Source organism: Mustelus asterias, chromosome 14 (genome assembly GCF_964213995.1).
Source record: "Mustelus asterias chromosome 14, sMusAst1.hap1.1, whole genome shotgun sequence".
Lineage (NCBI taxonomy): Eukaryota > Metazoa > Chordata > Chondrichthyes > Carcharhiniformes > Triakidae > Mustelus > Mustelus asterias.
Genome location: NC_135814.1, coordinates 84,179,424 through 84,197,830, shown reverse-complemented (window position 1 = coordinate 84,197,830; position 18,407 = coordinate 84,179,424). Strand labels below are relative to the sequence as shown.

General features: G+C 45.8%; 1 protein-coding gene across 2 annotated transcripts; it reads right to left on the bottom strand.

Annotated features, from left to right (window-relative positions):
- Positions 1 to 1,135: 1,135 nt before the first annotated feature.
- Positions 1,136 to 8,562, bottom strand: LOC144503825 (gamma-crystallin S-1). 2 transcript variants are annotated; one of them, XM_078228751.1, is made up of 3 exons: positions 8,545 to 8,562; positions 7,329 to 7,571; positions 1,136 to 1,411 (listed from the first exon to the last, which is right to left on the bottom strand). In XM_078228751.1, the coding sequence occupies exons 1-3, from the start codon at positions 8,560 to 8,562 to the stop codon at positions 1,136 to 1,138; spliced, it is 537 nt and encodes a 178-aa protein (XP_078084877.1). The 2 variants fall into 2 exon arrangements, with proteins under 2 accessions (XP_078084877.1, XP_078084878.1); XM_078228752.1 differs by lacking the exon at positions 8,545 to 8,562 and adding an exon at positions 7,663 to 7,671.
- Positions 8,563 to 18,407: the final 9,845 nt, after the last annotated feature.

The following is an 18,407-nucleotide window of genomic DNA, read 5'->3' as shown; positions in this document are numbered from 1 at the left end:
GGGAATGCATTTTGAGTGAACCCATGTCTGGAAATAAATGGCTTGTATAGAAGTGTTGAAGTCAGCAGAAAATCCTTTGGCATCTGCTCCTTCTGAACCTTGTACCTGGAAACAACTCAGAAAGCACCAAACACGTATACACCTGCAGGAATTGGCAGGGGATTGGCAGGGTAAGTATGAGGGGTTAAGGGGATAGGGATTGAGTGGGATTGTGGTCGGTGCAGACTCAATGGGCCTTCTGCACTGTAGGGATTCTATGATTCTATGAATAGCCAGAAAATGGTTTATGATCCCATGGTGGAGACAGTGAGGCTCTTTCTGCTGCTTCACCCATGTTGAGCTGTGTGAGGTTGAGAGAGCATGTTGCTAGGAATACTAAGCTCCAAAATGGCACTGATGGCATCAAATTTGTGGTGCATTTTGATTAACGTCAGGATCTGCCTGCTCTGCAGGCTGACAAATAGATATTAGCTGAGCACAGGCTAGGGCCCTCACCAAGATGGGAAGTTGTGGTTAGGGAGTGTACACAGCACCTGGAAAGGACCAGGTCCTATTAGTTCAATGATATTTTTGTAATTATATAATTATAGAATCCCTACAGTGCTGAAGGAGGCCATTCGGCCCATCGAGCCTACACTGACTCTGACAGAGTATCTTACGCAGGCCCTCTCCCCAACCCTATCCCCGTAACCCCACAATTTACCAGGACTAAACCCCCTAACCTACAATCTTTGGATATTAAGGGGCAATTTAACCTGGCCAATCCACGTAACCTACACATCTTTGGTCTGTGGGAGGAAACCAGAGCACCCGGAGGGAACCCACAAGCTGACAATTACTTTATAGGTGTGATTCTTCTGCATAAAACATGACAGGGGAACCACCTAACTGAACAATAGTCACTGATTTAAATAAGATTATATTGCAGAATCTTATGTTGCTATGTACATTCTCATTTTCAAACTTATGGGAGATACTTATCTTTCAATAGTCATTGTAATCTCAAGATTATAAAACATCTGGAGTGACAGAGGCACAAATAACGCAATCCAAAGAAACACTGGTTCTGCTGATAGCATCTTTATTATGTTTCAGAATATTTCAACATGAGGAAAACTAGTTTTCAACTAACAATCTAGAAATCTCTCATGCGTCTGAAAGATCCGATAGTTGAGTTGTAGCCGCCCCAGTCACTGTATCTCCTGTATTCACCGGGTCTCATGAAGTACTGTCGGCCTCTGTAGTTGGGCTGTTCATAGAAGATCCAGTAACCGTCCATCACTTGGCAGGAGTGAATGTCACGGTAACGGAAACGATCGTAGACAGAGGGACAGTCTTCCATGAATTCCATCATCTGTCCCCCAAAGTCAGGCCTCTCGTAAATCCTCATTCTGTAGGAGCCTCCCCTATACTGTAATAAAGAACATAGACCATTCAAATGACATCAAATGGATGTGTGATACGCATTGTATAAAGGAGCTTCCTCTGTACTGTAATAAAAAATATAGAAGGAAATATAGAAAACTACACAGCAGTAAGTATGTGTGCGGTATGTACTGAAGAGCATTCCAAGATTGAAGCACTTTGAAATGAGTAACGTGAACCACTAAGATCAAAGCCAAATACTGTGGATGCTGGAATCAGAAACAGAAACTGGAAATGCATATCTGACAGCATCTGAGGAGAGAGAATAGAGCCAACATTTCGAGCCTGGATGACCCTGGATGACTTGGATCTCTGACGAATGGTCACCCAGACTCAAAACGTTGGCTCTATTCTTTCTCCTCAGATGCTGTCAGACCTGCTGAGATTTTCCTGCATTTTCCGTTCTTGTAACATGAACCACTGCTTGACTGGACATGTATTAATGAATTTGACAGGGGTCCAAAAGGTACAATTTCAAAATGTGCAGGTGGCACAAAACTTGGAACTATGAGGATGATAAACTTCAAGATGATATAGACAGGCTGGTGGACAGGGTGAACCTGTGGCACAGGGAATTTAATGCAGGGATGCGCAAGTTGATACATTTTGTTAGGAAGAATGAAGAGCGACGATATACAATAAAGGATACAATTCTAAACGGGGTTGAGGAGGTGAGCGTGTATGTCCGCAAATTGCAGAAGGTGGCAGGGCAGTTTGAAAAATACGTATTAGAATCTGGGTTGTATGAATAGAGATATAGAGCGGAATTGTCCGGCCACACTCACCCCAAAATCGGAAAATCCCGCCCGCGGTCAACGGACCCTTGCATGGTCCAGCTCCCCACCCACTATGATTCCTGTGGCGGGCGGGACAGGAAAATCCCAGTGATAGTATAAAAGCAAAGTAGGCTGTTGATGAACCTGTATGAAATATTTGTCTGGCCTCCACCGGTATATTGGGCAGAACTTTGCCGACTGTCGGCTGGAAAAGTGATCTGTCCTCATGCAGGATTTCCCTCCCAATTTTATGGGCAGCAGCTAATTAAGTGCCACTGAGGTTACCATCCCAGCCAGGGTGGCAGGAGACCTCCATGTGACTGTAGGGGTTGATCCACCATCAGCAAAATGCCGACAGCCTGGTGAGATGTCCCTTTGCCTCTACAAATGCCCGCTGTCACCAACATTCCCCAGTAGTGGGCAACTGTTGAGTCACAATCTGATATGGCTCCCAACAATTGCACCAGCTGCCCAACATCCCATCCTGCTTCCTGCGGGCTGGTAAAACTCTGCCCACTGTGCCCACTTCTGGGCACTACTCTATTGGAAAGATGTGAAGACTTTAGGGGGGCTGCAAGAAAGATTGACAGAAATTACTTCAGGGATGAACCCCTTCAGTTACGTGGATTGATGGAGAAGCTGAGGTTTTCCTTAGAAGAAGGAAGGTTAGGAGGGATTTTGTAGTGTCGTTCAAAAGTCATGAGATTTTCAGACAGCATACATCAGTGAGAGGGTGGAGAACCCTCAGAAGAACCAAAGAAGAAGGATGAAAAAAAAGTATTTCCCAGCAATTAGTTACAACTGAGAATGCATTGCCTGAAAGGATGCTTTTTAAAAAGGAGTTGGATTAGCACTTGAAGGGACAAAATAATTGCAGTGCCACCAGCAAAGGCTGGGGCGAAGGATGTACTAAACTGCTCTAGCAGGAAGCTGGCATTGGCTCAAAAGGCCAAGTGGCTGGCTTCCTTATTGTAGTAAGAATCCCTTATTGTAACCATTCCATGATTCTAAATGTGTGCCTATGTCTAGAGACAAAGGCAGTAGTTTAAAAGTCTCCAGAAACAAATTCCCTTAATGTATCCAATTGCCGTGAGGCCGTTAGCAATAATGCTGATAACCTAAAAAGATGAACCACAAGACATTTTAAAATAGAAACATAATTTCTTTTTGTGTCTCAAACCTGCTCCACTATTCAGCTGGGTTATAGTTGATCTTCCATCTCAATGTTATTTTCCTGCACTATCCACATATCCCTTGATATCTTTAATATCTAGAAATCTATCGATCTCTGTCTTGAACAGAAAGGTAAAGTTGTCATAGTCCCTGATGACCCTGGACTGTTCTCCCCTTTGAGGGGGAGAGTCGACTGGTGGTGATTTTAACCTGAGGATCACTACACCTCAGACGAGAGGCAAAGTCTTCATGAACACCCTTTTAGCCAATGTGGGAATTGAATGCTCGCTGTTGCCATCACTTACCAGCTGTCCACCCAACTGAGCTAAACAAACTTAGCTAAACTATCTTGAACACACTCAGTGACTGAGCCCCCACAGCCTCTGGGGGGAGAACATCCCAAAGATTCACTACCCTCAAAGGGAAGAAATTTCTCCTCATCTCAGACCCCTTATTCTGAGACTGTCCCCTGGTTCGAGATCACCCTCTAGCCAGGGAAGCACTCTTCCTGCTTCCTGCATCTACCCTTTGTAAGCCTGTAAGAATTTCGTATGCTTCAAAGAGATCACCTCTCAATCATCTAAACTCGAGAGAATATGGGCCAACTCTCCTTAATCATTCCTATTTTATATGTGGAATATAGTGAGTCACAGCAAGTGTACAGGTCATTATTGAAATTACATCTGGATTGTTACTGGTACCGATTACATCCATCGACTAAATGGAGACTGGGGAACTTGCAGGGAAAAGCGAGAAGAATTTCACCGTGTAGCTTAGGTGTCTCAATGATGAAAAAAGATATACAAAACTGGGCTTCATTTCACTGGAAGGAGACAAGAGGCAACTTAAGCTGCCCCAAATGCTGGAATAACCAGTTACTTCCTTTAAACCATGACCATCATCAGCATGAAGATTAGAGGAAAGTGCTGATCCTTCCACTTGGAGATGAATCAGGTTTGGCTCGGTTCCCAGCAGGGTAAAGTGTTCGGCATGATTCAGTCCTGATGATAGTGACATGACTGAACAGCTCTTCCACCTCACTGCCCCAGTGAACATTTGAATTGAATTGAATAGATTGAATTGATTTTATTATTGTCACATGTATTGGGATACAGTGAAAAGTATTGTTTCTTGCATGCTATACAGTCAAAACATAGAGTACAAAGGGAAGAAGGAAAGGAGAGGGTGCAAAATGTAGTATTGCAGCTACTGATAGGATGAAGAGAAAGATCAGCCTAATATGTGATAGGTCCATTCAAAGGTCTGATGACAGCAGGGAAGAAGCTGTTCTTGAGTGGGTTGGTATGTGTTCTCAGACTTTTTAATTTTTGTCCACAACAGTCCGCTCAATAACATGGTGAAGGCTTACTCAGGCACAGCTCACACACAGGACCTGATTTTACCAAAACTTCACGCCTGTTTTTGGGCGCGAAATCGCGGTAAAGTTGGGCGTCGGGCCTAAACCGCGATCTGCACCCAATTCCGAGTAGATCGCGGCTTTACCAACACCCGATTCGGGCGCGGGTCCAGCCCGCACCCGAATCGGGCGGCCCGGCGATTTAAATGCATTTGCATGCATTTAAATCGACTTAATGAACCGCGCGCTCAACTCTACCGCCAAATCCCACTTTACCGTCTTCTGGCCCGATCCGCGTCCGCGCTGTTACCGACCTGCAAAATAAAAGTCTGAAGTCACCGCTGCAGCCTCCGAAGAGTGGGGTCAGAGACTGCAACGGCTCTCTGACCCAGGTCATCCTCTGGTCGGGGCGGGAGGGGGGTGGGAGAAAGAGAGGGGGTGTGACGTCTTATCCCCTGGGGGAGGGGGAGGGTGGGTGGGAGGGGAGGGGGTGTGACTGATCATCCCCTGTGGGGGTTGGAGAGGGGGTGTGACGTATCATCCCCTGGGTGGGGGGAGGAGAGGGGGTGTGACTGATCATCCCCTGGGGGGTGGGAGGAGAGGGGGTGTGACTGATCATCCCCTGGGTGGGGGGAGGAGAGGGGGTGTGACGTCTCATCCTCTGGTCGGGGGTGGGGGGTTCCGCTGCGTGTCTGCGGCCGATCCCTCCTGGCACCATCACTGGTACACTACCAGCCACAGATTACTCTTCCCTGCAGGTGCGAGAGAGTGGGAGAGATAGCTGTGGCTGGTAGTGTACCATGGATGGTGCCAGCAGGGATCGGCCGCAGACAGGCAGCGGAACCCCCCCACCAGAGGATGATCGGTCACACACCCTCTCTTCCAACGCCCCCCCCCCCCCCCCCCCCCCCCAGTGGATGATACATCACATCCCCTCTCCTCTCCCCCCCCCCCCCCCAGGGGATGAGACGTCACATCACCTCTCCACCACCCCCTCCAGGGGATGATCGGTCACACCCCCTCCCCTCCCCCCCCACGCCCCCCTGACCAGAGGATGATCGTCAGAGAGCCGCTCTCTCTGCTTTCTGCTTTTCTTTTCACGCCTGGGCGCGCTCTGTCAGATTTTTTTTGAACTGCGCATGCGCTAAGCCCCGCCCACAGCGCGGATCGGACTGGAGCCAGCAAAACACGTATGGGCGCGCTGGAAAGAGGATTCCAGGCGCGGATCTATTTGATGCCCAGATCAGGCACTTAGACTCAAAATGGTAAAATTCCCCCCACAGTATTGCTGATAAAAATATTCACATGATTTTTACTTGGATGTCTGGTCAAATCCACCAACAGGCAGAGAAGTATATAAATGATTCCGTAACATTTATACAATAGGGAACATATTGCAAATTGGTGACTAATCTGAAACATGCCATTCTGGTACAGACAAGATTTATTCTTGCATATTCCTAATTCGGGCTGTTTCTTGCAGTATGCCAATCTTTTTCAAACTTTTGAAAATGGAGCAAAGTAATAGAGGAGGTGGTAGTGCAATGGTATTGTTGCTGGATTAGTAATCCAGAGAGCCAGGGTAATGCTCTGGGGACTCGGGTTCCAATCCCACCACGGCAGATGTTGCAATTTGAATCCAATAAAAATTGGGAATTAAAAGTCTAATGACCATGGTGCCTTGTCGTAAAAATGTATCTAGTTCACTAATATTCTTTCGGGAAGGAAATCTGTCGTCTTTACCTGGTCTGGCCTACACATGATTCCAGACCCACAACAATGTGGCTGACTCTTAAATGACCGAGCAAACTACTTAAATCAAGGATTATCTTTCAGACATCCCCTGAACAAATTTTTAAAAAGGAGCTCGGTCTTTTCTCCTTGGAGAGACGAAGGATGAGAGGAGACCTAACAGAGGTGTATAAGATGTTGAGAGGCATAGATCGGGTGGACTCTCAAAGGCTTTTTCCCAGGGTGGAAATGTCTGCTACGAGAGGACACAGGTTTAAGGTGCTGGGGGGTAGGTACAGGGGAAATGTTAGGGGTAAGTTTTTCACACAGAGGGTGGTGGGCCAGTGGAATTGGCTGCCATCAGTGGTGGTGGAGGCAAACTCAATAGGGTCTTTTAAGAGACTCCTAGATGAGTACATGGAGCTTAATAGGATGGAGGGTTATAGGTAGGTCTAGAAGGTAGGGATGTGTTCTGCACAACTTGTGGGGCCGAAGGGCCTGTTTGTGCTGTAGTTTTTTGATGTTTCTATGTTTCTAATAACTAAAATATGAATTTGCCACTAATGACAGCAAAAAGAGAGTGAGAATAATTATGCATCAATTAATATAAAAGACAATCACATAATTAATGAATGGGCTGGGAATACAATGCATTAAATAACAGTAACTTTATAGGCTGTAACAAATATAGATCATATTTATATGAGAGGGGCTCTCGGGGTTATAGGTAGGTCTAGAAGGTAGGGATGTGTTCGGCACAACTTGTGGGCCGAAGGGCCTGTTTGTGCTGTAGTTTTTCTATGTTTCTATGTTTCTATAACAGAAAACAAATTGAAAATGATAATTAACATGTATTTATAACTTACATGAGGGTAGGAGCGACATGACCTGATGCAGTCATTGAATCCCATCCAGCGCTGGTAGTCAGGATATTCTCCCCTGGTCAGAACATACTGGTATCCCATGTAATTGGGTTTCTCATACACCACCCACCAGTCACTCTCCACACGGATGGAGTTACAGCGACTGAAGTAAGGGGACAGGTCAGCACAGTCACTGCTGCACTCATAGTGCCGACCCTGGAAGTTCCTGTCCTCGTAAAAGATAATCTGTGGGGAATTAAAATGATACAATTGAACCAATAGTACCCAAATATGATAAAACATAAGTAAATGTGGGAAACATGAGAGTTAATCTTACCTTGCCCATTTTGAGCGACACAGTCAGTTAGACAACTACCTGGACATTGCACTGTTTCACACAGCTGGATATTTATACGCTGGACTGAAACGCCACTGTAGGGAATACTTTTGTTATTCTAATAGATTCAACAGCGTATATCAGCACAAAAAAACAAGTTAGAAAAAAAACTATAGTCATTGCAGACAAAATCCCCTTATTCAGGTTTCTAGATAGGACACTGATTCTATCCATTCTGCTTTGATGCTGTTTTAATTGTTTGTGAAAAAATGCAAAGGCCTAGAAGGCAAAGTGCATTGATGTTGGATCGAATAAAGATATTGTAGCTGCAATATTGGGCTCATCAACATGGATAGCCAAGGCACGATGTGAGCCACATGGGGTCAAAAAATGCCGTGGCCCTTTCCAGTGCTGTGCATTGATTGCCATTTTCTGAAATGCGATGGCATGGACATCCCTTGCTTGCAGAGTAGGTAGATCATGAGACCCATCACTGATGTATTGCTGGTTTGATATATGTCCTACCATTTTTGAGCCTGCAAAGCTATTAAAGTCTTCTTTTAAATGTACACAGTTTAACATGCAGTCAATTGCATCACTGACGGTCCTGACCTAAATAAGAAAACTGGCCGGAGATCCACCATTTCCAACTTGGGAAACTTCTCCCAATTGAGTCACAAGGCGATGCCCCATTATTTTTGGAAATATGATTTTGAACTTTCAACTGAGTGGGAATTTTGCCATTTGAAGTGAGACGGAGCAAAGTGCTTAAAATGGAAGGCCACATTCCAAGGTGAAGGTGAGAAATGAACAAGTCACCCACAGGGCTGTGTGAAGAGAGAGACATTTCTGATAATCCAGACACCAATTGAAACCCATCACTTTTGAAGAAAGAGACATTATAAATGCAAAGCACTGGACATTGAGTCAATGTCTGCCACAGACAGACACACCCAAGTCTTGGAAGTGCATAATGGGTGAAGTCCTTCAAGGCAAGGCTACCCAGCCACAAAATGGAAATTACAAGTGACACAGGCAGTTTCAAGAAAGTCTTCCATGAATGGAACAAGCTGATGGCTGCTCCAACTCCCTCTCTCTCTTTTGGAATATGAGCATTTCTGTTATGTTCACAGCCCAAATGTTCTTTTCATTATCTGTAGGGGCAGCATGGTGGCACAGTGGTTAGCACTGCTGCCTCACAGCGCCAGGCATCCGAGTTCGATTCCTAGTTTGGGTCAGTGTCCATGCAGAGTCTGCATGTTCTCCCTGTATCTGCATGGGTTTCCTCCGGGTGCTCTGGTTTCCTCCCACAGTCTGAAAGATGTGCGGGTTAGATGCGTTGGCCATGCTAAATTCTCCCTCAGTGTACCCGAAAAGGTGCCCGAGTGTAGCAACTAGGGGATTTTCACAGTAACTTCATTGCAATGTTAAGCCTACTTGTGATTAAAAAATAAACTTTAAGGTGTAATTCCAATTTTAAGCTCATTTTCCAAACTCAAATGTAGCCAATTCTCATTTGGATTTAGCAAAGCCAAAATGGCATTTCTTGTGCATTAACATTTCTTCTTCTCTGTTCAAAATCTATTTTAGTCATTTCAAGGATGGTGCTAAGATATTTCTTATGTTCACTCAAAAGCATTTTATATCCCTACTTAGTTTGATCTCCAAAGTTATGGTCTTATTTTTTCTACAAATTCCATTTCAAACAGGTCTTTTCCATTTCTTTTTGAGCATCGTCAATTATTTTTTCCCTGTGGAGCTTTATAGTTCCTCCCAACCCTTCAGCTGTTATGAACAATATCAGCCCAAAGAACAAAAAACAAAGAAAATGACAGCACAGGAACAAGCCCTTCGGCCTTCCAAGCCTGCACCGACCATGCTACCCGACTGAACTAGGACTCCTTAACCTTCCGGGAATCATATCCCTCTATTCCCGTCTTATTCAAGTATTTGTCAAGACACCCCTTAAAAGTCACAAAACCCAGTCCTTAGCAGGTTTTGAGTGGTCTTATGAAGACTCTCCACTTATCTGTATTTCAACTGCTCTCCCTGGTAAATACAATGTATTTGGCCATTGACATGGAAGGATTATTTTGCAATTTCAATCCTTTTCGTTGACACTTTATAGTTTCTAATTTTGCAGGCCTTTCAGTTGTTTGTGTACTGTCCATTACTGAGGTTGATACAACAGTAAGGTTACTTGGATCAGTTTTTTGCTCAACTATATCACATGTCAACAAGGAGTTTTTATTAAAAGCAAATTACTGCGGATGGAATCTAAAACCAAAAGAGAAAATGCTGAAAAATCTCAGCAGGTCTGGCAGCATCTGTAAGGAGAGAAAAGAGCTGACGTTTTGAGTCCAGTTGCCCCTTTATCAAAGCTAAAATGCATGGAAAGTGGGAGATATTTATAACTGTTAGGGTGAAAGAATGAAGATGAGTCATAGCCACAGAAACAAGGGGAAAGGCTAAGAGGTGCTAATGATAGTCCATAGAGAGAATAGAAGGTGTGAATGGCCAAACAGCAGAGAAGCTGAAAACAGAGGGAAAACTGTGACAGATGAAGATGTGGAGTGAAGGGGGAAGATGGGTGGGAGAGCGGTAAAATTGTGAAAAAGGAGAAAAGGAAGCAAGGGGGAAGAAAGGGTAACTAAAGAGGGGATAAAAGAGGGGGAAAGAGTGGGGGGAGAGTTTTTATTGTCAGGAACAACTTCAGAGTTGTGACACTCTATACCACACATCTCTTTCATTTTTCTTCTTGCTTTCAAATTCAAGGGTCAAATGGACTTGAAACATTAAAACTATATTTTTTCTCTCCACAGATGTTGCCAAATCTGCTGAGTTCATCCAGCATTTTTCATTTTTATTCAAGAAACTCACTGTTTTAAGGATTTGAGTATGGGAATAGAAATGTTTGACTGCAATTGTATAGGGCATTGGTGAGGCCACACCTGGAGTATTGTGTGCAGTTTTGGTGTCCTTAACTGAGGAAGGATGTCCTTCCTATAGAGGAAGTACAGCGAAGGTTTACCAGACTGATTCCTGGGATGGCAGGTCTGTCATATGAGGAGAGACTCCATCAGGAAGTGCCAAGTGGTTGGGGCCAGAGGAGGTGGAGCAGAAGGGGAAGGGTATGTGGGAGGGAGAGCGGTGGCAGTGGGGGATCCTGTTGCCACTCTGAACTGGGAGCAGTGGCAGAGGGAGTGTGGACAGCGATCGGGGCTGGCCATCGGGATGGAGGTCGGGGCTACGGGGTTGGGGGGGGGTCGGGGCTACAAGTGGGGGGGAGGGATCCAGGAGAGTGGGCCTACCCACTGTGTATGTGTGTGGGGGGGTGTTGTGGTGGTGGGGGGAGGGGTGGTGGGGGGGCCGGTGCTATCCTGGAGAGGTCTGGGAAGCCAGCGATCAGGTGATGGAGGCTCACATGGCGAGCATTGCTGGCTCGCGGGGCTGGTCAACAATCGGGAGGCCGGCAGTACGGGGCTACTGCGCATGCGCTGATCTCAGCGCTGACAGATCGGCACATGCGCAATGGCCCATTCAGCGCTATGCTGCCGGCCTCTCCAGCGGGAATAGGTCCCGCCTCCTAATCTTTGTTGAGATTCACGCTCGGGCACTCTGTGAATCTCAGAATGTGGGGAGATTCATTTTGAAAATCCCACTGAAAAAAACCAGCTGGATTTGCCACTCAGAATATTTTTGGGAGAATCCCGGCCGTGATGCTTGAATTTCATCAAGTTTTAACTGAAGATCGATCTTTGTTTAGTTTGCTTTTACAAGTTTATCATTTGGACAGTTCAAGTCAAGTGTTCCACTTTCTGTGTCTAATTCCCAATTGTTCTCACCAATTCTCTTTTTTTACGAGCTAATTCCTCTGTCATCGCTGAAAGATGGTTATCATTTACTTGCTTGTTTTCTACAATGAACATCTCATTTTTGATCACAGTAGCTTTCAAGAGTTGGTTAAGATCAGTAAGATCAACTGTCTGCTGCAATACAGTTATCACCACATTACTGTCTCCGCTAAACATATCCCAGAGTAAAATATACCCCTTCAATAGATGATTTAGGAATAATTCCCACAACTCTGTTTACAAAGTCACTTGTTAAATTGAGTTTACACAAAGAAACAGGTTAATAAATTTGATTAATATCCCTTATTAATACTTTTGCCTTCATAAAACTATCTGGAATATAATTTGTATCATCAGTCACCATCAATGATTAATCTGCCCCCAGTACCTCTCAAAATTCTGTTTGGTTTATTTATTCTGTTGGAGTAAGAGAACATTTGTTCCTTTGAAACAAAACATCCAGAACATCTGATTCACAAGTAATCAAGGAAGAATTGAACCATATCCCTCTTTCTCATAGATTCCTCTGGAACACAATTCACCTGTACCACTGCTAGATTTTTAACAACCGTTTTGTTTTCTGGTGCTATCCACCATGAGGATTCTTTAAGTGTTCCTATCACTGCAATAGGTCACCCATTTCATTCCCAGCAATCTGCCTGAATATATCCCACCTTGTTACAATGGAAATACTTAGGCCTTCAAATGTCGCTTCCACCCTCAGCACCTTCCTCTCTGGACTCAGAAGGAATTTCCTGACCGTGCCCAACTGTCCCTTCTCTTTCCTGGCTGTGTGTCTGTATAAAAAGTAAAGAGTTAATATATTCGTCAGCTAACTTAGCAATATCCATGCTGTGGGAATTAAAGTTTGGGCTGCAGTTATGTTATGGCACTATGAGGTCGAATCACTGTAATCACAGGTCAAGTTGACCTGCAACTGTTATCTTTTTATATTGTATTCCAAGTATCACACCAAAATTGTTTATGTCACACTGTAAAAATGGTGGGGGGGGGTGGGCTTTGAACCAGGTACGTTGGACTTCATCTCGGATTGCGAAGGCTGCCAGGACCATTCGAACTCCAGACCACCCGTCCTTACTAGGGTTTCTGATGGGCAGAAGGGCATGAGACTTGATGCTTGTATTTTTTTTCAAATTATTTACTCTTTTTCAATAGACAATTATAATAGTTCGGAGACTATAATTCCAGCTTGTCTCTTATTTAACATTCTTCCGGATCATTAAAAGAACAAAACAGAACACAATTGGCGCTGTGAGCGAGGTCCGGTAGAATGTTTAAGGGAATGTTTAAGAGAAAGGACAAGCCTGAAGCCCCTGAGACATTCCGGATACCCGGATGGACCAGCAATGCCGAAGGCTTTGGGTCACCGTCAAATGTGCCAGCCAAGCTGGGGCCTCCCCAGCATTGGGATACTGACTCGAAAGAGAAACAGCAAGTGCTCCCTTGCACTGTGAAGGAGTGTTTAGTGGGAGCGAGCTTCACCAAACAGAAGGACATCATACCACAGATGGGCTGGATCTTATTAATCACTCTTAGGGATGCATGTATGGTATGAAAAAAAATGTGAGCAAGAAAATCAAAGGGTTACAGCTGCTCTGGCCTTCTCTGAACAGCACAATGTAACATTAAGTGAAGCAGCCAAAACCATGCAAGAAAGGGCTAAAAAAGCAGAACAAAAACAAACACAAATTAGCTACAGTACGATATCAGAGGAAAGCTTTACATTGTATGCCATGCAGTCTCAGCACAGTGTGGCCAGTAAAGAAATCCAATGGCAGCTGATGGATGACTGTTGACAATAGGCAACTTAACAATTACGCTCCTCCCTTGATGGTAGCTGTACCAGACGTGGAGACAATTATTGAACGACTATCACAAGGAACTGATCAAAGGTATGTGGTGATTGACCTGGCAAATGCGTTTTTCTCCAAACCTATCGCCGAACAATCACAGAATCAGTTTGCATTTACATGGGTGGGAAGGCAATATACATGTTGCCGGCTGCCTCAAGAGTATTTACACAATCTGACTCTGTGTCATGGGCTAGTGCCTAGAGATCTGGATACGTGCACTCTAGCACCTAATATTTCAGTGACACACTACATTGATGATATCCTATTGCGGGGACCTAGGCAGCCGAAGTGGCTGAAGCTTTAGCTACTTTGTTACAGCACCTGTGTACACATGATTGGGAGGTCAATCCCAAAAAGATTCAAGGTCCGAGTCAAGCATTACAATTTCTGGGTATACAATGGATAAGAGGAGCCAGAGTCAAACTCGAGAAAGTAAAGAATAAGATACATGAAATGAAAACTCCCACCACTAAAGAACCGACGCAGCGGTTTGTTGCGCCGTTAGGCCACTGTCAAAGACACATACCACACTTGTTGCAACCCCTGTATGCAATCACTAGGAAAAAGGCAAGTTTGAGTGGGGATACAAGCAGGGTATCCTGTTGGACTTCACCTCAGACCGGGATCATAAATGGTGCCAGGACTGTTCGAGCTCTAGACCAGCCATTGTTACTAGGGTCCCCGATAGACAAAAGGGTGTGAGACTCATTGCTTATATTTCCTTCATATTATTTACTCTTTTTCAATAAACCATTATAATAGTTCAGAGATTATAATTCTAGCCCGTGTCTTAAGAACATAAGAACATAAGAAATAGGAGCAGGAGTAGGCCATCTAGCCCCTCGAGCCTGCCCCGCCATTCAATAAGATCATGGCTGATCTGACGTGGATCAGTACCACTTACCCGCCTGATCCCCATAACCCTTAATTCCCTTACCGATCAGGAATCCATCCATCCGCGCTTTAAACATATTCAGCGAGGTAGCCTCCACCACCTCAGTGGGCAGAGAATTCCAGAGATTCACCACCCTCTGGGAGAAGAAGTTCCTCCTCAACTCTGTCTTAAACCGACCCCCCTTTATTTTGAGGCTGTGTCCTCTAGTTTTAACTTCCTTACTAAGTGGAAAGAATCTCTCCGCCTCCACCCTATCCAGCCCCCGCATTATCTTATAAGTCTCCATAAGATCCCCCCTCATCCTTCTAAACTCCAACGAGTACAAACCCAATCTCCTCAGCCTCTCCTCATAATCCAAACCCCTCATCTCCGGTATCAACCTGGTGAACCTTCTCTGCACTCCCTCCAGTGCCAATATATCCTTCCTCATATAAGGGGACCAATACTGCACACAGTATTCCAGCTGCGGCCTCACCAATGCCCTGTACAGGTGCATCAAGACATCCCTGCTTTTATATTCTATCCCCCTCGCGATATAGGCCAACATCCCATTTGCCTTCTTGATCACCTGTTGTACCTGCAGACTGGGCTTTTGCGTCTCATGCACAAGGACCCCCTTATTTAACATTCTCCTGGATCATTAAAAGAACAAAACAGAACACCAAGTCCACCAATTGATCAAAGGGTTTTGGAGTCGGGGCATTTGGGTAGGTCAGGCTTTTGATTAACTGAAGGTTGGGACCCCACATGCTGTCAACAGGATCACTTTCTGCTGCTTGTCCCCCCCAATACTGTTGGTCCGAAAAAAGTCACGCATGCGCTGTGTGTATTGGGCCCGGTCCTCTATGCTTGCATTGTAGGTGTCAAACTTCCCGAAAAGAAGCATTTTTCTTTCTGGAGGATTACTTATGATAGATGGTCCAGAGGGAAAAAAAACTCGCTTTTACTGCTCGTTGCCAATATAATAATCTTACCGAGGCCAGTTTTCTGTCACCAATTTATTTGCAGTGATATCTGAGTACCATTCAACAGCTGGGGTGCAGATCAGTCCTGAGTCTATCGACTGCCGACTTGAGTAGAGTTAGCTGGTTTTAAACACTCCACTGCTCCTTCCCCATTGGGCAAGACTCCACTCACCTAATAAGGGAGCTCATATTCAACGGGGCCTATGGCGAGATCTATTGATGATCTCCCGTGGCCATCATGACACCCATGAATTGAGAAAAGTAAGTACACTCCTCCTCCCTTCATATCTCCTTCACTGAGCTCCATTGCCACATCTGTAAGCCTTGGAGTCAACTCTCCCATATTGCGCCATTCTTCACAGTTTCGCAGGATAGATTCACCTTCTTGCAGGACAGCTAGTACCAGCTCCAGCCATAATGCTTCTCTCATTTCTGAGGTGTGGGCTATCTTTAAGCAATGTAGGCTAACTTTAAGTGACATTGCCCCTTGCTGTTGGGTTTAACCCATTCACAGGATGGGTTCATTTTGGCCGGATGCTGAAATTATTGAAATAAATAGGCAGCATGAAGTTGGCCGTGTTGTCAGCATTGCAATCAATAGGTGTGCGTTATTCATGCATCTCAATCCCTGCACTATTCCAAAAACAATTGAATATGTCTTCAGACAAGAGAAAAGTTCAGTCTGTGAACTATCTATAATCAGTTATGCAAGGCTAAAATGATGGGGGTAACTTATGACTCAAGGATAAGAACAAAGATGTGAACATGTATCCTAAGTTGGCCAAGTGATATAATGACAGGGCTTTCCCCTTTTAAAGAGAATGTTCTCAGGACATGTCCGAGAAGGATCAGTCTTGTGTGGAGTTTGCATGTTCTCCCGTGTCTGCGTGGGTTTCCTCTGGGTGCTCCGGTTTTCTGCCACAGTCCAAAGATGTGCAGATTAGCTGGTTTGGCCATGCTAAATTGCCCCATTGTGCCCAAAGGTGTGTAGGTTAGGGGGATTAGCAGAGTTAGGGAGATGGGGTGGGCCTGAGAAAGGTGCTCTGTCAGCGGGTCGGTGCAGACTCGATGGGTCAAATGGCCTCATTCTGCACTCTAGGGATTCATTGATTCTATGATATTGAGTTGCAACAGTTTGATCCCACAAAACGGCAGGAGAGACCAAATGCTTTTGCTTCAGGCGCTAAGAAAAAGTCTCACAAATAGACAAAGGAAGCCTGGCAGTCATCTCTACAGTGAAGAAATTTCACCGGTACATCAACGGATGGCATTTCACTATCATGTCAGACCGTAAACCATTGTCGGGGCTTTTCCGGGAGGATAAGCCAGTACCCTCTATTGCCTCGGCTAAGAGATGGGCCTTGCTACTGGCAGCATACAGCTCTACCTTCCAGCATAAACCGGGAACACAGATCTCAAATGTGAATGCACTAAGCCGCCTCCCACTGCCACAGACATACCGTCACCGCCTGTTCCCAAGGAGATAGTATTGGCTCTGCATTTCTTGGACACACTGCCTGTCTCAGCAGCCCACATTAGGTCATGGACGAATAGGAACTGGTTGCTGTTGAAGGTCAAGACAATGGTATTGACAGGATGGCACTTCGACAAGGCAGAGCAAATGAAGCCGTATTTGCAGCACAGGGACAAGATAACCTGTGAAGTGAAGTGCTATTGTGGGCGGGCCCGTGTCATCAAACTACCTCCAGGGCAATCGCCACATCGTCAAGTGTTACACGATGCCAATCCAGGTCTGAACAAAATTGAAGCAATGGCCAGAAGCTTTGGCCTGACATTGACAAAGAAATTGAACGTATGATTGGACAGTGTGAAACTTGTTGGACCAAGTGTGGTAAACCACTGTTAGCTGTTATCTGTTGTGGTTAACCACTGTTAGTTAGATTCTGTTATTATCTGTATATGTGGCACATCCCTGCCGGCTCCGCCCAAGACTCCTCCCCCTTGGTCCGGGTATAAAGGCGATGGCTCCTCCCCCTAGCCTTTAGTACGGACCAGATCTCCGACAGGAATGGCTCCAAGTTCTTGTTAATAAAAGCCTATTTGTTCTTGCATACAAACTAGTCTTTGCTTGATTGATGGTGCATCAATTTTATTAACAAGATTTTAAAATGGAGCAGATGTTAAAACCTGACAGATTGAATCTGGATCCTCAAACTGTAGGAGCGTCAAACACGTTTGATCATTGGCTGAAATGCTTCGAAGACGACATCGACGCCTCCGCTGCTGTCCGTACGGATGCCGACAAACTACGAGTGCTCCACGGCTGGGTAAGCGACGTAGTATATTCTACGATTCGGGACGCAGAAAATTACAAGGACGCCATCGAACTTTTAAAGGGCCAGTATAACAAACGGCCGAATGAAGTCTACGCGAGACATCTCCTCGCTACGCGCAGACGGCAGCCAGGAGAATCGGTTGACCAATTTCTGCACGCGTTGCGACTGCTTGGCCGGAACTGCAACTGCAAGACTGTGACTGCCATCTAATATAGGGATGCCTTTGTCACGGGCATCGGGACGACATATATCCGACAACGGCTACTGGAACAGGGTGCGCTGGACTTAAAGAAATCTGTGGAACTGACCGAATCCTTAGAGGTGACCTCCCAATATCTCGAGGCCTACTCACCTGACCACGTGGGCGCATCGTGGACACCGCAGCCGTCGCTATCCCCGTACTCGGGAGGGCCACAGACCACAGACCACGTCTCACCGGTGATCTGACCGCTGCAGCAGCCTTTGGAGGCCCGAAGTGCTACTTCTGCGGCCTGGGTAAGCACCCCCGACAATGCTGCCCAGCGAGGGAGTCGTTCTGCTCCGCGTGTGGGAAGAAGGGACACTATGCCAAAGTCTGCCGTAAGTCCATCTCCAAATCCACGAGCGCCGCATGTGACCCGCGGGGGCTGCCATCTTGGACGACCCCAGCCGCGTGCGACCCGCGGGGGCTGCCATCTTGGACGACTCCAGCCGCGTGCGACCTGCGGGGGCCGCCACCTTGGATGACTTTGGCCGCGAGCGACCAGCAGGGGCCGCCACCTCCTACCTCATCAGCCCCCTATGACTATCTGCAAGATCCAACGGTGGCGTCGGTTACACTGGACCAGTCCAAGCCTCACCGACTCGCCAAGTCCATGATG

Bases quoted from the DNA above. Each gene is read 5' to 3' on its own strand.
- LOC144503825 (XM_078228751.1), bottom strand. The intron at 1,412-7,328 runs GTAAGTTATAAA...TCTTTATTACAG, and splicing joins CATGTCGCTCCTACCCTCAT to TATAGGGGAGGCTCCTACAG.